The sequence below is a fragment of the Bufo gargarizans genome, chromosome 11 (genome assembly GCF_014858855.1).
Source record: "Bufo gargarizans isolate SCDJY-AF-19 chromosome 11, ASM1485885v1, whole genome shotgun sequence".
NCBI lineage: Eukaryota > Metazoa > Chordata > Amphibia > Anura > Bufonidae > Bufo > Bufo gargarizans.
Window position 1 is genome coordinate 87,116,490 of NC_058090.1, and position 23,807 is coordinate 87,140,296.

The 23,807-nt window shown below is 44.4% G+C and overlaps 1 protein-coding gene across 1 annotated transcript in view; it reads right to left on the bottom strand.

Moving 5' to 3' along the window:
- Positions 1 to 23,807, bottom strand: part of LOC122921385 (metastasis-associated protein MTA1-like) — a 63,249-nt gene that overhangs the window by 3,405 nt on the left and 36,037 nt on the right. The window contains 2 exon segments of the mRNA XM_044271364.1: positions 1,145 to 1,296; positions 9,358 to 9,389. Of these exon segments, the coding sequence (XP_044127299.1) occupies positions 1,145 to 1,296; positions 9,358 to 9,389 (184 nt within the window).

Consider the following 23,807-nt stretch of genomic DNA (forward strand, 5'->3'; position numbering starts at 1 on the left):
CTTGCAAATATTTTCTTTAACCTTCTTGAAAGACATATAACACGATAACTTGCATCTCATTTCCAAAGGATTAATCCATAAAGTGCTTTTAAAATCTCAAACTGTAACACTTAGGCCTCCTGCACACGAACGTGTGCGCCCCACAATGCATGAACACAGACCGCGGGGCAGCCGCAGCAGATCGCGGACCTATTCACTTTAATGGGTCCGCGATCCGGCCGTTCCGCAAAAAGATAGGACATGTTCTATCTCTTTGCGGAACAGAAGTACAGGATGAAACCCCACGGAAGCACTCCGTAGTGGTTCCGTGCTTCCGTTCCGAATCTCCGGATTTGCGGACCCATTGAAGTGAATGGGTCCACATCAGTGATGCGGAATGCACACGGAACAGTTCCCGTGTATTGCGGATCCGCAATACGGAAACGGGACACCTACGTTCGTGAGCAGGAGGCCTTAGACACAGCATGTCTGGAGGGGATTAGCACGCATGAACCTACGTTTCGGGGGTAACTGGGCCCCCTTTCTCAAGTTCCCCTGAAACGTAGCTTCATGCGTGCTAATCCCCTACTGATGCAGTGTCTCAAAGTGTTACCATGTGGGATTTTGAAAGCACTTTACTGATTAATCCTTTGGAAATGAGATGCACGTATGTGTTCTATGTCTTCAAGAAGATTAAAGTGAATATTTGAAGGTGAAACTATTGCGGTTTTTCGTGCGTCTTTCTTTGAACTATTATATGGACAATCTTTTCTGGGTCAGAGAGCCCAATTAAGACGCCTTCCCAGTGGTGTAAAAGTGATCCACCATACCTTATATGCAAACTTTACTTTTGAAAGTCTCCAAAGGGATTATAAAGTCTTTTCACATGTTGTAATAAGTCACAACTAAATAGGCTATAAAACAACATTCAATAATTACATTTCGAATAAGTAAGTGCCCAAGCCAAATTTCAAAAATTCTAGGTTTAGAAAACTAAAATTTACAATGTCAGCCCACACGACAGGACAACACCCCAACAATAACAGCTTTAGTACTTTGGAGGTGGCAAATCTGCGGCATATTACAATACCAGTAATGCAAATGAGATTTTAAATCAGTTTTTTTCCACAGATGCGGATCTACCCTTAGAGTTATCGGGACCTACCTTGTATCTTCTGTCGCCATATAAAAAACATCATCAGGCGCATCAATCCAGTTCATCTGCCTCCTCTTGACTGGAGGCAGACAACCACCTCGGATTAATCTGACCTTTGCTGGGTAGGATTTCCCATTGAGCAGTAAGTTTCGGTTTGGTCCCTTGTGAAAAACAAAACAAAAACAAAAAAAAAACACAATTCTATAATCCTAATGACGTTTGTGAAACATAAGCACTAGACAGTGGTTACCTGGCGTTAATATGAAGTTTGCTATTTAGGTCAGCATTTAAAATCCCCTACTATTGTTAATGATTAGCAAGTCGCTACATTAGAAAAAAATTATAGCCTTTTACAACTTAACTCATTAAAGGATCTTTTAAGGGCAATAGTTAATCGCTAACGAGCGTTCATGGGAACACTGGTTAGCGATTATCTGGCGGTGTAAATGTACTGGCGATTACCCAATGTACGAGAGTAGCGCTTGTACATTGTGTTATCCAATCGTTTGTGTGGACACAAAAATCGTTGTTTGCCGGCTTGGGGAAGAGCGATGGCTATTGGCGATGCCACCAGCGAACAGCAGATGGTCGGGAAGGAAGCGTTCTGCTCTGTTGCCCCATTAGCTGCTCCTATGAATACATCCTTTTCATACTGGTTATCCTCCCACTCCTTTTATAGAAAGCCTAACCCCCCAACTGCCATGACTACTTATGGTATGCTGATTTTTGTGTACGCAAACATAGTAACATACCTTTCTGCAACCTTGCAAACCCCAAAATCAAGGTGGCCATACACATTGACTGTAAGTAGGTCAATGGCTGAACAACTGTTGAGCAAACGTTCGTCTGGTGAACCATCATTTTGCTAAGGCAATCGTACCCATATTAGATCGTACTGGCCATTAGTTGTTCAAACTGGCCATACATGTTCAATGACAGCGGCAAAGGATGGCCATTTTTGGGAAGATTCTTTCAAGAGAAGTTTGTAGACCAAATGTGTTCTTAGGAACGACATAGAAGTCAAACATGGCTGACAGATCATTGTTAAATTCCACCCAAGGGACGCTTGCGGTGGTTGAAATTGTGCATTTTCACCCACTTTAGTCTAATGCAGGGATCAGCAACCTTTCGGCACTCCAGCTGCTGTGAAACTACAATTCCCAGCATGCCCCAGTCATTTCTATGGGAGTTCAGAGAAGAGCAGAGTAAATATGCATGCTGGGAGTTGTAGTTTCACAACCGCTGGAGTGCCGGAGGTTGCCTACCCCTGGTCTAACGTGTATGGGCATCCTTTATCAACCTCTGGTGGCGGCTTAGCTACCTTGAGAACATAAAGATTGGGCATATTGTAATCGAACACCCCAGACTCGAAGGCCGAAACACCTCTATACACATTAGATTCAGTGGTCAGCTGTTGTGACACTACAGCACCCATCGTGCTCAGAGAACAGTTAGGCAGGTGTACATGCTGGGAGTTACAAGTAGCTGGAGTGCCTAGAGACCACTGACATTAGCGCTCATTCACACGGCCATTCCATGCATTGGGGTCTGCAATTTGCAGGCCTCCAATGTACAGGGCACCATCTGTGCGGCTGCCGCTGACTGGATCCAGACCCATGCAAGTTGAATGGGTCCGTGATCGTCTGCACGGCAAAAAAAATAAAAATGTGCGAAGGCACGGAGAGAAACCCCACTGAAGCACTCCATAGTGCTTCCATGGGGTGCCATGTCTCTGTTCCGCACAACATGTCCGAATTGTGGACCCATTCAAGTCAATTGGGTCCACATCCGTGATGTGGGGTGCACACAGGCCGATGCCCGCATATATTGCGGGCCACAATATAGGCACAGCCGAACAACGGTTGTGTGAATGAGCCCTTAGGTGGTCGTTATATCATGCTGAAAACGTCTGGTTCTTAATAGGGAGAAGGGAGTACGCCATTGCTCTAAACCTCTGGTGGTGCTCTATCTCCCTTGAAACTCAACATGCCCACCCCTTCTACTTATAAACAATCATGGAGCATATCAGTAATAAGGAAAGGTTGTGTAGCAACCAGAGACAAGCATTACACATACGGTATGGTAAACCTTTCAAGTACAGACTGCTAGCAATAAAGTAAAAATGAAGATGAAAAGCTAAAGAAAATGTGAGAATGGGTGTAACATGCAAATCAAAACTGAAGTCAAGTACAGTAAAAACTTAAATTAAACCGTCAGAGTTGTAATATAGCTATACAAAATCCCAAATGCTTCATAATTTATGAATTTATTTATATTTTTAGCTTTATTACTTCTGTCTTTAGTTCTGGGTTGTGGTCACATGACCACGTCCATGCAGCTCTTCCTCATTTCCTGTCCATAGGTGGGGCAGTGACAAGGGTGTGTCTATGAGCTGGGTGGGAGGAGCTATAAATTAGCTGGGCGGTGCTGGGGCTGTGGCAGAAAGAAGAAGTGCATCATGGGTTTGGTTGGTTACATAGTGAAAACGTGTCTAAAGTGGGGGGGGGGGGGTGAAGCATAGTAATCCTTTAAGTCATCAGAAAAAGTAATAAAATGATTTTTTTTTATTTAGTTTTTACTATGTTATTGGGGGCTACAGTGGTTTAGGCTCGACGTTCTTTGTTACTATTGTTTTCAGTCCCAGTTACAGGGACTGATTACCGGTAATCAGGCGATCACTGGAACTAATACTGCATAAGCAACATTGCTGCTTACTGTAATACAGGAATCCTGAACCTGTGGCCCTCCAGCTGTTGCAAAACTACAACTCCCAGCATGCCCGAACAGCCTATAGGTATCAGCCTACAGCAGGGCATTGTGGGAGTTGTAGTTTTACAACAGCTGGAGGGCCGCAGTTTGAGGATGCCTGCTGTAATATGTACATGGTGCTCGCCAAGTGCTTTCTAGGGGGAATCTAGGTCTCCCCTGCAGCTGCAAACATATGGCAATCGGTGCTCATTTAAACAGCCTTAATAATACAGAACGATGTAAGCTGTTTAGAGGACAAGCATTCGCAACGATGACTGCACCCCCATACAGTTTCCATTATGTTGGGAGCACATTCCCCGTTTACACTGCCGACCAGCGAGCATGTTTATGCTTGCATTTCAGCATTTGTCAGCTGATCAGCAGGGTTTACATGGGCCGATCATCCGCCAGTGAGAAAAGACCCATGATTTGCCAATCTATTACCTGTTCATCTATGCAAAATAAAAAAGCCACTCAAACTGATCGAGCCCTGTAATTTTTCCTTCTTCATCTGCATTCAAATACATGTAAACTAAACAGACGAGAAGGACTACAGCAGGGATGGCCAACCTGCCGCTTTCCAGCTGTTTCAAAACTACAACTCCCAGCATGCCCAGACTGCCTACAGCAGGGCATGGTGGGAGATGTAGTTTTACAACAGTTGGAGAGCCGCAGGTTGGCCAGGAGGCATCGGTCCACCCAGATGTCATGGTCAATATGAATTGCAAAACCTGTGCTGACAACAGGTCCAAAGCTACCATCTAGCACAGGCCAAGAGGGTCCATGTTGACTTCACAGAGATGTATGGCTATAAAACTTTCATGGACTAAGCATTAGGGGATGAAATGAGGGAAGCACAGAAGATTTCCTGCTGCATCTTGGTGACTCTTTGCTAGACATAGCTTCTACATTTACCACCTATGTGGAAAGACTGACATCGTTCATTATCATGGTTAGTATCTAGCCTGGAACAATGCCTGAAGCCACCAGAGCACCAATCGCTCATAGCACCGATGCCCTTATGTTGGGGAGGTGAGCAATGACTAAAGACCCCTATATCCTGTACATCCTTCTCAAATCTAAAGTAGGACACAACCAAGACGACCATTTCCTTCGAAATTTTTTATTCTCAGCTGTGATGAGGTTTGCTCTCACTTTTAGGAGAGTGGATCTCCCAAACATTGTGTGCAGCCAGCCAGGCACTGTATGGCAGCATTGCTCAGTCACTATATACTGGTACTGGTTCACAAAATGTAAGAAAAAAATAAGTAGTTAAAAAAATATATATTAATGTGCAAAGGATGGAGCAGGGGGGAGCATGCCTTGTGGATGTCTACTCGGTTAAAGGGGTTGTCCCATGTAAAATATTCTACGGCTCAACCCAGCACCTGGATCAGAATACTTTAGTAATTGCTTGTAATTAAACATTTTGTATAGCCACTGAGCTATTTAATAAAATACATCTGTACAGTGCCACCTGCTGTTTGTTCTTTTCCTTATTTCTCTGTCCTGTTCACTGAAATGGACGCACATGCTCAGTTTCATCCTTCAACTGCCTCCTGAGCTGTGATAGGGAGAGCATGGACACGCCCCCTGAGCTGTGATAGGGAGAACATGGACACACACCCTGCAGCGATAGGAAGAACATGGACACGCCCCCTGAGCTGTGATAGGGAGAGAGCTGCAGCACTCCCCTTGAGTAAAGAATGGATAGATCTCTTGATCCATCTGATTTTCATGTTTTACATTCGTCATGGGATAACCCCATTAGGTAAATCCTACAGAAAAAGCTCTGGGTCAAGCACTGTAGGAGGCATCATTCCCTCCTATCAAATCTGAAAGGCATTCTACACACACCAGCCAACAGTTCATTCCCAGTCACTGCCTGCTTGTTCAGCTGACAAGCAACAATTATCCACCCTGTATGGGGGATAAATGATCATTACTGTGATCATTCCTCCTCATACTGATTCATTGTTTGTCAGTAACACATACCTGTTTATACAGGGTGATGTGCCACATTAAAGATGTGATCACCCTACGCGATTCGTACATTTACATGTGCCAATTATTGAGAATGAGCATTCTAAGGCTACATGCACACGACCGTTGTGTTTTTTGCGGTCTGCAAATTGTGGATCTGCAAAACACGGATGGCGTCCATGTGCATTCCACCATTTGCAGAACGGCACGGACAGCCATTGATTTATATAACTGCCTATTCTTGTCTGCAATAACTGCCTATTCTTGTTTTGCAGATCACGGAACGGAGCAACGGATGAGGACAGCACACGGAGTCGTGTGAATGTAGCTTTAGGAACATTTGTTCTTCACAAGTTTCTTGATCCCTGGCCTAGAAGTAGAAATATTCATTTCACCCAACCCTTGTCTACCAAGATATGGTCTGTCGGTGGAGAGCCTGGAGCTCGCCACACACATTAGTGTCGGCCAAACCCACCATTGTCGTTGGGTTTGGATGACAAAAGAATAAGGTATATGTCCACCTTGAATCAGAAGGTGGCAAATAATGTGGTATAACAGAACACATAAAAGATCCCAATCAAAAACACCTCACTCCATTCATTACTTATAATATACATAATATTCTGCAGAACCGTACAGAAGAGGTGTTCGAAGAAATGCTCTACCCAACAGAGCTACGATGTGAAAAACGGAAAACATAAGTGTTCCTTCCCGACAATCGCCTGCTCGTCAGTGGAGGAAGCCATGCAGCCATTTCCTCCACAGTATGGGGAGCAGTGATCACTAATGGCATTGCTCGTCTCCATCGACAGCAGAGGCTGTTTAGACACCACGACCTGCTGGGCAGAGCAGTCTGAACCCGATTCGCTCACAAACCTTGTTAATAATATGCACTCTGTACAGCCTTATAATGTATTGGCTATTGCCAATCTTCTTATTGCCACCAGTAACGTGAGACTTGTTTAGTCTCGTGCCTGGTCCGTTAGTTAGTTTCTGCCCGTATATTCACGTTTCAAAATCCAAATTTGAGATTGTGGCTCATTGAGCTTCACTCAACCCTACTGCCTGCTAACGATAATTTAGATGTCCGCAGAAGAGATCTCATTACCAGATGAACGGGTTTCTCTCTCATTCATTGGGTTATCGTCGGCACCTTTACACCGGCAGATCATCGCTAACGAGCTTTTTGTATGATGATTTACTGATGCTACTATTGAAGTGACAGGGAGCTGTGCTGCAGAGCAAATACAGCCCGCTACATGGTGTACCGAGCTGTGGTGTTACTTCCAGAACCTGTGACTGCCACCAACGCCTGGGGTGCTGGGTATCCCGAAAACTCCTTGAAGACTTCTACACAGAGCAAGAAAAATGACGAATCCACTCCCTAGTGTGTAGTCAGCGTTGTTACATCAGGCGATTGATAATTCAAGCTTAGTGTTAGCAAAGCAGTTCAAGCCATCAGAATGCACCCACACCTATCAGCAGAATCAACCCTATTAAAGAAGACATACTGCTTGGTAGGGTTGACCCTGCTTGTTAAAAGGACACTTGTCTTCCAGAGAAGAATAGTTTTATTCTTTATGCAAACCGAGGCTTCAGTGCAGGAAACCGGGTGAACTGAGGCCCTGAAAGAATAAAGGACTATTTTCTCGGGAACGCCGTAACCGATTTTCACAAAACAGTGGCCCCATGCAGTGTGTGGGTCCAAGTTGACAGAAGGCGGGGCAACAAGTAGGCATGGCGTTCAATACTGTTGTAGTGCACGAAATACCGCACCTACAGAACCAAATATCACAGTGCAGCAGAAAATACTGCTCCCTTCACCGAGAAATTTCCCTGCAGGGTCTATGGCCAGTCCACCCCTGGGCGTGGGCCCCTGCTGTTAGAATGGACAACCTTGTTCTCTGTGTGCACAATCAATGTTTTAGTCCCCCTGCACACGGACGTGTTCACCCTGTGGTCGTGCTGCAGCCCGCAAATGCGGTCCGCAATACGGCAACGGGAAGCACACGTTCGTGTGTAGGGGGCCTTACAGTACCAGATGCCAGCTCGGGGACTACATTACTACTGCTACATACTCTAGCCCTATGGCCTCTTGCCTGAGGAGTGCAAACAATCATATGATCAGTGATACATGTGCGATGTGGAGACTAAAAGACCCAAAAGAACAACTAATGAATGTAAAAAACAACAAGTTGAATCATAGTACAGACTACACATAGCTTGGGTCCATTCACACATCAGTGTGTGTTTTGTGGATACGCAAAACACGGACAGCGGCAATGTGCGTTCCGCATTTTGCCGGCACTAAGAGAATGTTACTCCTATTCTTGTCCACTATTGCGGACAAGAATAAGACATGTTCTATTTTTTCAGGATCGGAATTGCGGACCCAGAAGTGCGGGTCCGCAATTCCGGATCAAGGCCGCACGTCGTGCGGCCCCATAGAAATGTATGGGTCCGCAATTCCGTTCCGCAAAATGCGGAATGGAATTGCGGATGTGTGAATGGAGCCTTAAAGGTGTTGTCCCACGAAAAATATGCTGCAGTTTTCAATTGCATGTCATTAAAAATGTAGTACAGCTACTAAATATATTTTAAGCTATAAAATGTATCTGGATAGCGCCACCTGCTGTTTGATTTTTATTATTATTTCTCTGTCCACCTTGCCTCCTAAATGGTGATAGGGAAAGAGATTGTCATGTACTTTATGATGGCTGATTTTTTTAATCATTAATCATGGGATAACCCCTTTAATGAAAATAATCCCTTACATCCATGGGCCTAAATGGTGCCCGATGAACCCCACTGGCTATAATGGAGGCCACTGGGTTTTTGTCATGCGACCCAGCACTTTACCAGACAGAATAGTGCAGCATGCTGCCTTACTTTGTTCCATGTTTTTGATGGAAGCTCAAGCCTCCTGCAAATATGAACGCAGCGTTACCTCCTATGGGAACAAAGAAGCGGGCATGTTGAAAGCCAACATGTCGGATTCTTCTTTCTCCCCATATCTTCCGTTAGGAGACAGTTGGCCCCATCTATATAACAGTCTCCTGGTGCCTTAGATTTTGAGGGTTTGGCTGAACTATCTATTTGGAGATAGCACCCGCAAGGCTACAGGTGGCAGATGCCAACTATGCGGCCTTAGCAGAAATGCCATTGGCACTACTTAGCGTTAAAGACAGAAATCTTGTACTCGAAGATGTTGCAAAAAAACAAAAACTAATAACTGGGATATAAAGTTTACAAAAAGGGCTATGTAATGATGTAAATTTTAAAAAAATGCAATACACCTAACATAGTAAACCCCATCATCTAAATAAACGTAACATAAGAAACCCTTGCAACCTCACTAGATTAATAAAAACAAAAATACAAAAAAATGTGAAAACATACAAAAAAAAAAGTGCCATGTGCTGAATTTCAGATACAGAGATCACTCAGAGCTAAGTTTTTTTTTTGTTCTCTTTAAATGAACATTATCTTACCATTTGTCTGGTTTGTCCATGGTTAGGAATACCTAACAAACATGAAAAAAATAGATTTGGTAAGACATTGTTTCCGAGTAGTTTCTGCAAATTCACAAACATTTCAAACACTGTTAAGAATGACACAACATATACCGCACTGCGTACAGGAGGGTACATAATAATACACCAGTTAGTAATTAATCCTACACAATTAGCGCTCCCGCACTAGTCACTACTCAGGCAGCAAGCAAGCGCTGACCACGTCTAACGTCAATGCTTCAGAGGTTCACATGTCCTACAAGTTCATTCAACCGCCAGTGAGACAAAATGGGACAACACAGTAGCCTCAGGAACTGGGTCCATCTGTAAAGGCTTATAGGGTAGAAGGGATCAGAGTGGAGGTTGGGTGGGTGTAATATACTATACTAGTTTCTACAGAGGACATATTGAGCATTTGTGAAGTTGAGAGATCCACTGGTCTACATGATTACATTACCACAACCTTAAAGTGTAACAGTCATTAGTTTTTTTATTTTAGTAATATATCAGGGCAGTGATACTGACCATTTTTGTAATATACTTTAATTACGGAAATTGTACATTTCTATTAGAAAAATAGCTCTAACATGGGCCATTTTGAGCCTTAGCAATGCTTCTCTGTCAATACACAGTGTTGGTTGAGCAAGTCTCCACAGTTATGTAAACAGAAGACAGAGGAACGTTGCTAAGGCTCACAATGGGCCACTTTAGAGCTATTTTTCTAATAGAAATATACAATTTTAGTAATTAAAGTACGTATATTACAAAAATGGTCATTATCACTGCCCTGATAAGTTACAAAAAAATAAATAAAAATTACAGTTACACTAAGGTTTTTATATGGGTCTAAGCCCACAAAAATCCCTTGGTGTGATGCAAAGTCTAACATGGACCACCACAATGGCCCAGATTTACTACAGTGATTTTGCCTAAAATCTATCTACAAAGTGGAACAAATTGGCACAACTAGGATTTCTGCACTTTTTTCCCCGACTTGCTCAACAAGGTGGCGCGCTTACTGGGAAGAGGTGGGGCTTCGCAGGAAAATAGGCATGGCATAAGATGTGACATATTGCACCAAAATTGTGCCACAATTCGACATAAAAAAAAATCTCTCTCAAAGAAAGCCAACCGAGAAAAGTGTCCGTCCTGCACCAGATTTATCACCCAGCCTGAGCCCCCGTTATAAATCTGCCCAGACAGCCTAAGTTTATGTCATGTATGGGATTAGTAAATCCGGGCCAATGTGTCTCCAAATGATGAATAGCTGATGCAGGGAGAATGGAAATGAGTACAAAAAAATAAACCAAGCATGCTTAAAGTGTAGGGGAATCCGATATCAAATATAATCTCCATCTGAGGCCAGGGATGATCCAGAAGACCAATTACATTTAAAAAGATAGCAACACTTTCCTTCTTTTATTCAGATTTTTTTAATAATATTTTCTGTACATGATTATGGGGGCAGCCATCTTGTCTAAGCTACAATTTGCCAGCATTTTTAAAATATGCTTTACAGCAGCCACGTGGACCATAGACTCAGGTTCACTGGCTTCTATTAGAGAGTTTTGTGGTCTGTTCAGAGGGAGCAGCTAAGCTGTGACCATCATCTATTATAGATGTGTTAGGCCTGTTTCGCACTTGCGTTTTGGTTTCCATCTAGAGGATCTCAAAACCAGACCAAAAGGTTCCATTTGATAACACATCTGGACGCATCGGTTCTGTTAGGATGCGGTTGTGTAACATCGATGGGTGACGGAGCCAGTGTTTTCGGAGACAAGAGGAAAAAAAACTGATCCAGCTTCATTGACTTACATTGATTTTGCTCCAGGATCCGGTTTGTTCAGTTTTGCAGACCGGACACAAAACCGCAGCTTGCATCGGTTTTGTGTCCGATCAAAAAACGCAACGGAACAGAATGCATCCTGATCAGTTTTGTCCTCATTGACAATGAATGGTGACAAAACGTTTTAGGACCCTCTGCTGGATATCAAAACCGGAATGCCACAACACAAGTGTGAAACAGCCCTTATCTACGTGAAGGTGTTACCCGCCATTATAATCCTTCCTGTGATGATAAGACACCAGACACCATTGTGGCGTCCCTAATTTTGTCACAGCCTCCACCTCACATATGAACATAGGCTTATATGCAGAAAGGATTTTCTGACCGGTCATTTTGGTAGGCTATAGGCTATGTTCGTCTTCATTGTGTGCAGTGGCTTCAATGGAAGAAATTCATGGCAATGAAAACCACATTTGATACCACAATCAAAGTTTTTTTTAAATTTCCTTTTTTATAAAAAAATAAATAAATGCAAACTAGATGCGAGGGAACAGAGTCTTCTCATCGGCGAGAGTTCTTCACCTTAGCCCCCTGATGCTAAATTGACAGAGCCAGACACCCTGTGCCGGAACCGCTGGTCTGAGTAGTGGCGCAAGCGTAGGGGCTCTGCTTGCCAAGCACTGACTAGACTTCTGGGTGGTAGCACATGAACAGTCACTGCCCCGATAGCAGCAGCCTCTGCGTTTGTGCCACTACTTGGACCAGCGGAACAGGTGACAGATTGTCAGGTCCAGCCCTGTACGTCACGCAGCAGGGGGCACTTCTTCGGCAGTGGACACAGCCCCTCGCAGGTGGAGAACTCATGTTGATGAGATAAACTGATTCGATCCTTTTTCACTAATTCTGGATAACGCCTTTAGCTTGGGAGACATTTTATAAATTGCGTATGCTCTGAAAGTTGAGAGCGGATAATCAAATAAGTATCCTCAGCCACTAAAACTTTCACTTAAAGGGGTTGTCCTTTTTCAGAATCCAGATAGCTCCTGTCCAGGGGCTGTGACAAGCTGAACTGTTTCTTTAAATAAGCCTTTCTAACCTCCTTAAAGGGGTTTTCCAGAATTAAGTATTGGTAACCTATGCTTAGCATTTGTGTCCAAATCCCAGCACCCCTGCCAATCCACTGCTTGAAGAGCCAGTGGTGGGAGATTTATCAAAACAAAATAGCAACCAGATTCCACATTTTTCTTCCCAAAGAAGCTCTGAAAAATGAAAGGTGGAATCTGGTTGCTAGGGGCAACTAAGCCACTTCTCAGCTACAATAGTTTTGATGTATCTCCACCATTGTGTTCATTGGTCACATGGCCCAGGCACAGCTCAGGCTACTTTCACACTTGCGGCAGAGTGATCCGGCAATCTGTATGCAAACGGAAAGCATTTGTAGACAGATCCGGATGTAGATCAGTCTTACAAATGCATTGCAAGAACGGATCCGTCTCTCCGTATGTCAACCGGAGAAACGGATCTGTTATGTATTTTTTTCACATTTTTACAGATCAGGCATTCTGGCAACTGATCCGGAATTTTGGGCGGAGATAATACTGCAGCATGCTGCGGTATTTCCTCAGTCCAAAACGCCATTCAGGGAATGAACTGAACGGATTTCTCTCCATTCAGAATGCATTAGTATAAAACTGATCAGTTCTTTTCCGGTATAGAGCCCCTGTGACGGAACTCAGTGCTGGAAAAGAATAACGCTAGTGTGAAAGTACCCTGAATGGGCCTGGGCTGCAATACCAAGCACAGCCACTATACACTGCATGGTGCTGTGCTTAGTATGCTGTGAGGAGGGAGTGCCAGGAATCAGAAAGGAGTCCTGAGGTCATTAAGGCTTCATTCACACGTCTGTGAGATACCGGACTGTCATCCTGCTTAGTGCAGGAGCGCACAGAGTCATTGGTTGCTACGACACCAGTGCGCTTTGTGCTGCCGCAGTACAGTAATACACTCATATAGATCATACGAGTGTATTACTGTACTGCGGCGGCGGCACAAAGCACACAGCGTCATAGCAACCAATGACGCTGTGCGCTCCTGCACTAAGCAGGATGACAGTCCGGTATCTCACAGACGTGTTCCACGGACGTGTGAATGAAGCCTAATACTGCACTCCTGGAAAACTCCTTTAAATCACCTCTCCATTTTGGTGAAAAATACAGCATTTTAACACCAGATGTTGCAGCTCAATCCCATTTACTGGCAATGTAATAAGGTGCAAACCAGTCACAGCCCACAGACAGGTTCCAGTTTCCCCAGAAACAGCACCATGTCCATCTAGGCTATTCCAGTATACTGGGCAGAACTGCAATACCAGCCAATTTATGGGCTGATGTGGCCTGTTTTCTGGCGAAAAGGCAGTTATGTCTAATCCTGGACAACCCCTTTAGGGCTCATGCACATGACCGTGTGCTGCCCGTGGCCATATTGCGGCCCACATACGGCGGGTCCGCAATACACGGGCACCGGTCGTGTGCATCCCGCATCACAGACCCATTCACTTCAAAAAGTTTGCAATCCGGGAGATGCGGAACGGAGGCACAGAACAGAAGCACTACGAAGTGCTTCCGTGGGTTTTCTGTCCGTGCCTCTGTGCCGCAAAAAAGTAGTGCATGTACTACTTTTTTGTGGTGCGGACAGATCATGGACCCATTCAAGTTGAATGGGTCTGGATCTGTCTTCGGCCGCCGCACGGATGTTGCCGTGCTTTGGGGACCGCAAATTGCGGTCCCCAATGCATGGAATGGCCAGAACACGGTCATGTGCATAAGCCCCTAAGGCCTCTTTCACACTTGCGTTGTCCGGATCCGGCGTGTACTCCACTTGCCGGAATTACACGCCGGATCCGGAAAAACGCAAGTGAACTGAAAGCATTTGAAGACGGATCCGTGTTCAAAATGCGTTCAGTGTTACTATGGCAGCCAGGACGCTATTAAAGTCCTGGTTGCCATAGTAGTAGTGGGGAGCGGGGGAGCAGTATACTTACAGTCCGTGCGGCTCCCGGGGCGCTCCAGAATGACGTCTGAGCGCCCCATGCGATCACGTGATCCATGAGCGTGGGGCGACCTGACGTCACTCTGGAGCGGCCCGGGAGCCGCACGGACGGTAAGTATGCTGCTCCCCGCTACACTTTACCATGGCTGCCAGGACTTTAGCGTCCCGGCAGCCATGGCAACCATTCAGAAAAAGCTAAACGTCGGATCCGGCAATGTGCCGAAACGACGTTTAGCTTAAGGCCGGATCCGGATTAATGCCTTTCAATGGGCATTCATTCTGGATTCGACCTTGCGGCAAGTCTTCAGGATTTTTGGCCGGAGCAAAAAGCGCAGCATGCTGCGGTATTTTCTCCGGCCAAAAAACGTTCCGGTCCTGAACTGAAGACATCCTGATGCATCCTGAACGGATTTCTCTCCATTCAGAATGCATTAGGATAAAACTGATCAGGATTCTTCCGGCATAGAGCCCCGACGACGGAACTCTATGCCGGAAGACAAGAACGCAGGTGTGAAAGAGCCCTTAAAGCTGTCTACGGCTGAAGAAATAGTGGCTCGTAGCAAAGAGGTGGCAAAAACCTAAATTAAAAAAAAGTAACTTTATATTACAACAAAGTCTGATACCATTATTATTTATTTTTTCCCCCCACAGAGGTTCCTCCTAAGGCACCAGCACACGATGCGGATCACGCACTGGTTTTTCTGTGCAGATCGTTTTTTCGTGTGGAAAAAATACAGCGTAATACAGTACCAGCAAAGTGTATGAGATTAGACAAATTTCACTTGCACTTTGCTCTTTATCTCAATGCAGATATTAACCAGTAGTGAGGATTTAGAAATCCGCAGCATGTCAATTTTTGGTGCAGATTTTACCCTTTTTAATGCAAGGGTGAAAATCTGTACAAAATCCGCACCAGAAACTGCAAGTAACAAATGCCATTTTGGTGCGGAAATGCACATAAATCCACACGAAAAGAGGCTCAGAATTTCTGTTTTGAAGTCTGCTTGTTCCCATGGGGCGGATCTGCTGATGATAGTCTTTTTTCATGTGTAATGTATTTTGTGGTTTAATTACTAGTGAAAGTTTTTTTTCAATGGCAGACTAAGTAAAACATTACAAAATATATTTCCCTTCTTTTTGTCCCCCTAGGGGGACTAGAAGTAGCCAAGGTTAATGCTTAGACAATGAATACTTACAACTTTTAAGAATTTTTGTTGGTCCATGATACACGGACTGTGGCATGGCTCTAGCAGACCTGAGAGCCACCAGCTGGCATGGAAACCCCCTAGCACTCCAGAATGCCAAGGCACCGATGGGCTGACAGAGGAAGCCCCCTCTGTCAAACAACTTAGATGCTGCGGTCACCTAATGACCATGAATTCTGAGATAACTTTGATCCCAGCCTTTGCAGGAGGGTCTTGGCTGTATAGTAGAGCCAGTACCCACTGCTTTTGGCCACCGAGCTCTGAGCCATCCATGGGATGTATCTTTACATCCTACTGTGTTAAGATCACTGCAAATAGGACATAATGGTATAGTACGTGCAGAGGGGGCCGTAGAAACCTACACCTGTTTAATTCCAGGGATAAAAGTCTGTCCTGATCATGGGGGACACACACAAGACACAGCTCAAACTATAGGTGGTGAACAGGGGGAACCAACACCCTTCAGTCCTTAAAAATATAAAATAAATGGAGAGCTCCCCAGAATAGAGCCCGACCCGCTACCATCCAATAGCTGTCAAAATTCATACAATACGTGTTAATGGTCGGCTCACAAGTAATCAATGACATTTATTAATAACACTGATTCTATATGTAAAATACACTCCTTAAAACATAACCATAAAAATAAGTCCAATAAATGACAGTCGCGGTCCCTCATATAGTGTGGGTGGCGGAGCTCACGCAACCTACTACATTTAGTGACAGTCCATACGCTGCGATATTCTCTGTAACAGAGCGAATTGTCAGTGTGCTCATGAAGGTTTCACGTATCCGATATTAGATGTACTTGGTATAGGGTATAGTTCACATGCAGCTATAAAATCTAACTTCAACTGCAATGTTGCTCTTGTGACAAAGTTCAGATTATTGTATGATACTTGTAATAGATGTTCTATGCTCTGTAGACTGTGCACTCTCCATCAAAAGTCCAACCGTGCTAGGTAATACACTCCATTTGTTTGGCTTTATAGTCGGTGTATTGTAGCTGGGATAGATGTTCGGAGCACTCACACAGCTTCCATACTGGTTTGTGTATGCTGGCACACGTGTGCTGTAATGCACAATTTGTGCTTCTTACCGGTCAGTGCAGTAGTACATGCGTAAATCCAGGAATGTGCTGTATGCGGCGTGTCCGTTGCCCGTCTTCCAAAAGGACTGTGTTCGTGCCGGCACTTGGCGCTTGCGCAGCCAAATGAGTTTTTTTAATTTATTTTATTTGTTCTGTACTTAAAAAGAGAAAGCGACTTCTGTGTCCAATACAATGTTGCAAACCAGGCTCGTTTCGAAACCACAATGGTTTCTTCCTCAGTGGCAAAAGATATGAATAATGAGGGACTTATCGCTCCTTATATAGAGCTGATGGACTTTAGAAAACCTGGAACGGACCGTGACTAATTATATTGCAAAAATCATTAGATGCTTATTCACTTTGTGCTTTCTGGCACTTGCTATTTTTACTGCAGAATCTGCTGTAGCATATAGTGTATAAAATATTGTGTCATTTTTTGGACTTATTTTTATGGTTATGTTTTAATGAGTGTATTTTACATATAGAATCAGTGTTATTAATAAATGTAATTGATTACTTGTGAGCCGACCATTAAGACCCTTCAGTCCTGGCATCATACTGGGGTGGGGCTGGTATCAAACTTTGTTATGGTGGCGACTCTACTCCATGTGCACCATTGCTGATAAATGGAAAAAATAATAATTGTTAAAAGGATAAAAAATTAAATGTAGAAAATGGTGGCAGCTCTTACTTACCCAGGATGGGGATCTCTAGTGGCTTTCCTTGTGGTAATTAGTTCTGCTGGAGATTTTTTGGTGTCATGTACGTTCCTGCAGCTCAAGCATCCAGATAAAAGGGTGAAACGCCTGCCCAAGGTCCAGAGGTACAAATCTAGGTCTCATGCAGATGGCCATGGGGCTCAAGGCCAGAACTTGCAGCTGTAATACAGATGCTAAATGCAATTGCATTGCAGCTGTCTGAATGGGGCCTTGTAACAAAAAAACTAAGTTGGTGCATTGCTAAATATCAAACAACTTCTCGTGGTCAAAGAACTAAAGCTAAGAGGTTGGATGCCGAGGTGGTCTTAATGAGGTTTCCCACTTTAGACATTTGATGGAAACACAGGCATTCAGTGCCACTCCTTTATTCAGCCACCAGCTTGCAGAACAATGGTCAGAGTAACTCCTCCACCCCTGCCCTTTTTGGGAGAACGGAGTCCACAAGGACCATCTATCAAATATATATGGCATTTACCAAGAATACACCATGCATGTCTGAATTTTGGAGACCCCTTTGACTTGCCATAAATTTTTTTTTAAATATATATATGTATCAGAGCTTTAGCAGTGTGCAAGACACTTCTATCATAGGAGAAGTCAACAAAAGAGCCCTGAAACATGTTGAATTTAAAGAGATTTGCCATGACAGCTGTCCTAATATGTACTATATAAATGCCAGTGAACATTTCCAGCCCCTTTACATCCCTTATACGACCGCTCTGGACACTCTTGGCACGGTGCACCGAGTGGCTTCACACAGTGTTAACCTGCTTATCTAGGCTCCAGCAGTACAGAACTCTCAGTCCACCTGCCTAGAGATAAAAATCACTGATAAGCCAACATTTTGCAGTGGAGTGTACCGATAACGAAATTAAAGAAAACATTCTACAGTTTGGTTTTCATACAAAATTTTTATGATTAGAACTCCTGGCCATGTACAGAATGTATAGCTGTATTGGTACAGACTTCCCTTTAGGCCTCATGCACAAGACTGTAGTTTCGGTCCGCATCTTTTGCAGATCGGATGTGGATAATGGGTCGGACAGAACATCATATACGGGTTCTGCAGCCCCGCAGACAAGAATAGGCATTTAAAACATACTGCGGGACCTGCAGAAGACAAAATGTGGGATGTACATGGCCAGGATCCATGTTTTGCAGATCTGCATTTTTGGGGACTGAAAAAGGGTTACGGCCGTGTGCATGAGGCCTTAAGCGAGAGGAGATATTGCACGACCAAAGTTCAGACTAAGTGAATGCGATTGTGCTGCAACACACAAGAAATCAAAACCTGCTGGACTTCTTGTGCCTGTCTGGTCATGGCAACGTGCGGGCCATAATACAACCCCATTCACTTACACCAGCTGTGATGCCAAACTCACTTTGCAGATGTAGCCTTATAGGTAAAAGGTTGGTTCTACTTATTATAGATTTACAATTTGTATTATCCCTCATGCGCACAGCAGAGCAATATGCAAAAGGCTGTACTGCAGCAAAGTGTTCCCTGGACTGCTTAAAGGGGTTGTCCACTCCTTTCCTCAGGATAGGCCATCCATATCTGATTGGCTGGGGTCCGTTACCCTGCATCTCCACCTATAAGCTGTTACAGAGTAGCTCCTATGCCAGAAATTGGCATCAGAAGGAACTACATAGCTCCTGTCCATTGTGCAGCGGATGGAGCTTGTACCTGTAATGCTGCGCTAACCAGCTGTCCACTACACCCTGGATGGAGTTAAGTAGTTCCAGCACCTAGAGCCATACCAAAACCGCTAAATGAGGTGATGGCCACACACTGATCAGATATTAATGGCCTATCCTGAGTATCAACAGTAAAAAAAAAAAAAGGTAGACAAACCCTATAAGGGTTGATCTTCCCCTAAGATGCATAATATGGTTCTCAAGTGGAGCGGGCTGCACAATTGTGAACCAGCCACATTTTACATGGCAATACGACCACCATGTGCATAATGACCGAACACCTATTAGACCTCTGCAGATAGGAAAGAAATCAGTGCGTCGAGGAGGCTCTTAGGCAAAAAAACATCTGCAGAGAGCAATGGGTTTGTAGAAATCTGTAAAAATAATAGTATAAATAAAAAATCGAAATAACACATGTAAGTCGATTTTGAGATTGGGTGCATCTTGTTTCCACTGAGCATCTATGGGCTGGGTTTACCAGCTGTGGAGGCCTGCTAGGCCAAAACCTGCCCAACCATGGCGGCCTACGGCTGTACAATTTTGCAAATAATCCTGTTGGATGTATTACCGGTAACTTTAAAATTGTGCAGTGACTTGCTGCTATGGGTGAGCAGAGTGCCGTGAGTGAACCCATTACGGAGATGTTTCTACTCCTTGACTGAAGGCCACTTGTGGCAAATTCAATAGATAAAAATTTGGTAACGCTGTCAATAAATGGACGCATGTCAGAGCAAAGTCAATGACATTATCTGTAGACATCACAGACAGGAGAGACAGATTTGGGGGGTAGGGTACAACCATTATCATCTACCCACACAGATTCAGTATCCATGGGACTGACAGCGGGACATGGACTAACTAGGCTATCCCCGTTCCTTCTAGGTGATTCATTATTTTTGTGGGCCTACCTATTAACAGTCCAGAGCTCTGAGGAATCAGGTAAGAAAGGTGTTGGGCTGCCAAAACAATCCTAGAGCCAACAGCGATCCTTCCCAACTCCCCCATAAACATGCATGCTCATTTTGGCGGTGTGTGTGTCTGTGTTTTCCACTGGGAGAAGAGAATAAAGGAGGGTTTAGACGGGCCGATGGTGCGGACCGATTGTCTGGAAGAAAGCGTTCCTTTCTGACAGCTGCTCGTTCAGTGGAGGAGACCGCTGTAATTACATGAAGCGATCTTCTTCGCAGTATGAGTACTAGGTTTCTGGGCAGCAGATCACTATAGACGGCACGATCTGCTGCCCAGAAACGATGATCGGTGGTGCCGGCATGAACGACAGGATCACCTGATGAACGGTCGCTTCACTCACATTCTTCGGGTGATCGGCAGCCTATTTAGATGGCCAGATTATGAGGGACGGTCATTGGTTTGTCTAAATTGACCTTAAAAGCTATGTACACCTTCAAGGGTAAGTTTTTTTTTATTATTAATTTGACTAATTTGGCTAAATCATTTTTTTTCATTTGGTCTTTATTAAAAATATTGAGTTCTGTCACAGGGTTAATTGTTTGTCTAGCATGTGTGAATAGTCCTTTTTACTTTCACTTTGTGCTGATCATCTAATAACACTTCTCTCTAATTTACTAAGGGTACTTAGGGTGCGTTAGAGGATTCCGGCAGGCAGCTCCGTTGCCGGAACTGCCTGCCTGATCCAGAAATCCGTATGGAAACAGATAGCATTTGTTTCCGGATCCAGATGACTGGGAAACCGGCTCAGTTTTTCCGGAACACTCGGTACCGGATCCGGCATTAATACATTTCAAGTGTTCCGGAATTTCGGGAGGAAAAAAACACTTCAGTTTTATCCTAATGCATTTTGAATGGAAAGCATTCTGTTCAGTATGCATCAGGATGTCTTCAGTTCAGTCCATCTTACGGTATTTGACAGGAGAAAATACAGCAGCATGCTGCAGTATTTTCTCTGGCCAAATACCGTAAGAAGGACTAAACTGAAGACATCCTGATGCATACTGAACGGAATGCTTTCCATTCAAAATGCATTAGGATAAAACTGAAGCGTTTTTTCCCCGGTATTGAGCCCCTAGGACAGAACTCAATATCGGAAAACTTTAACGCTAGTGTGAAAGTACCCTAAGAGGTCATAGACACAGTAAGATAAGAACTGAGCTATAATCTGTGTTTATAATGTTAGAGAGCAGAGATAAGGAGCCCGTCAGATGAGCAGAGAAAAAATTCAGATCCCTCTATTAGAGCATCTCAGCTCAGTACAGAAACAAGGGTTCCATATCTGTAATAAAAGACTAATTAAAAAAATTGCTTTGTACTCATTTTGAGCTAAAAATAATCATAAAAAAAAATTGCCCCAAAGGTGTACAAAGCATTGAAGCCACTGCCGAATCTCTCTGCCAGCAGTTTATGTCCCCAGGGAACAAGGAGGGAACATGGTAAAATTACAGATATCCGATCCTCCTATCCCTCCCAATGTCTGGCATTGGGGCGAGCCTGGTGACCCCCTGCACATAAAACAGCCTACCAATCTTGCTTAAAACCAGCAGGTTCATACAATATTTTCCTAATGTGTATGATCACCTTTCCTCAACCTCAAAGCCAATGCTCACCCTGGCAGAGCTCTAGAATTCTATTGTACTGTGGTGTAAGAGTATTTTACAAGAAATAATTGGCATTTGATGTACTTAACTAATAACTCATTGGTTCCTTCCCATTTATTATATTACCTTCTTTATTCCTTGTAATGTAGTTAGTTAGGGATAGTTGGACAACATATACAAACCTCCCGTTGTGCAGTGAAGGCCACATTCCAGAGTAAATATTTTATCACTTAGCCTGTGTAAGTCTATTTATTCTCAAATCTTCAAATTCATGTTAACACAGTAGATGTAAGAACCTTTTAGAGGAACAACCATCACTGCAGCCTCCAGCAATCAAGCCTTGAAGGCAAGACATAAGTAATTACACAGTAAGGCCTCATGCACATGGCCGTTGTTTGGGTCGCATCCGAGCCGCCATTCTGGCGGCTCGGATGCGGACCCATTCACTTCAATGGGGCCGCAAAAGATGCAGACAGCACTCCGTGTGCTGTCCGCATTCGTTGCTCCGTTCCGTGGCCCCGCAAAAAAAAAACACAACATGTCCTATTCTTGCTTTGCGGACAAGAATAGGCATTTATATTGAAGGCTGTCCGTGCCGTTCCGCAAATTGCGGAACGCGCACAGACGCCATCCGTGATTTGCGGACTGCAAAACACACCACGGTCATGTGCATGAGGCCTAAGAGGCACAGGACAGGCTGCATAGGTTTTGCCAAAAGGACATCTGTCAGTAGATTTGTACCTATGACACTGGCTGACCTGTTGTATGTTTACTTGGTAGCTGAAGACATCTGTGTCTTCAGCTGTTCATATGTGCCCACATGACATAAAAATGATGTTTTAATATATGCAAATGAGTCTCTACGAGCAGTGGGGGCGTTGCCATTACACTTAGAGGCTCTGCTCTCTCTGCAACTGCCGCACCCTCTGTACTTTGACAAGGCCATGTGTAATGACTTCTACACTACCTGGCCCTGTCAATCAAAGTGCAAAAGGCGCAGCAGTTGCAGAGGGAGCTGAGCCTCTAGGAGTAACGGCAACGCCCCCATTGCTCCCAGAGGCTCATTTGCATATATGGAAACTTCCTTTTTCTCAGCAATAAACATGGGACCAACACAGATCCCTTTAGCTGCCAGGTGCACATGTAACAGGTCAGCCAGTGTGACATAAGCCGGTGCAGCCGGTTCAGCTGCACAGGGGCCCGGCGTGTGAGGGGGCCCATTCATACTAGTGAGCGCTTCAGGAAGAGCTCACTAGTATCATACTAGTAAGCGCATCCAGAAGCACTCACTAGTATGGAAGAGATCGGCGCTTACCCCTCCGGCCTGACTGCGTACAGCATGCACTATGACCCGACGCTGTACGCAGTCAGGTCACGTGACTGTGTAGCGTGAGCTGTTGAAAACCAGCAGGGCAGGCACTCACATCAGGACACGGAGAGCAGCGGAGCAGGAGAGGTAAGTTTTAATTATTTATTTTAAGTCTGATCTGGGGTCCTGAGGGTCTGTCACATCGATTTGGGGGGCAACTAACATATGGGGGGGCTGAATAAACAAACAACTGATATTGGGGGGGCTCCTGAGTAACTGATCTGGGGGGGTCCTGGGCAACTGGCATATGGGGGGCCTAAATATGCAACTTATATGGGAGGTGGGTCCCCCTTAGCAACTGATATGGGTGGGGGTCCTGTCCTGAGTAAGTGACATATGGGGGGGCGTGAATGGGCGAACTGATATGAGGGGGGTTCTGAGCAACAGATATGGGGGCCTATCTGAGCAATTGACATATGGGGGCCTGCCTATTTTATATACTGGCAGACATGGGGGGCAGGAGGAGGAGAGGAGCACTATTGGGGTCATTATATAGGGGAATTATACTGGCACATATTATGGGGGAATTTTATACTGGCACATTGTCGGGCACCATGGGGATAAGAGGGGGCACAATATAGGAGTATTTTATACTGGCGCAAATTATAGGGCACTATAGGGATCTTATCTCAACTGGGGGCACTAAGAGGGTTTTTTGGGCACACAGGGGCATTGGCACACATAAGGGTACTATGGGCACATTGGCTCTACAGGGGGCACTAAGAGGTATTTTTTATACTGCCACACAACAGGGCATTTTTATTTTTACTGTAACACAGCTTTATTACAGTTGAGCGACTATGAGGAACATTAATACTAGTATAAGGACTATGGGAGCATTATTACTTCTGGGACACAGTGGGAATTTATTACTGTAGGAGCACTATTACTACTACTCGTTGTCTGGTAGATAATTATTTCTATTGGTGGGACTTTGGGGAGCA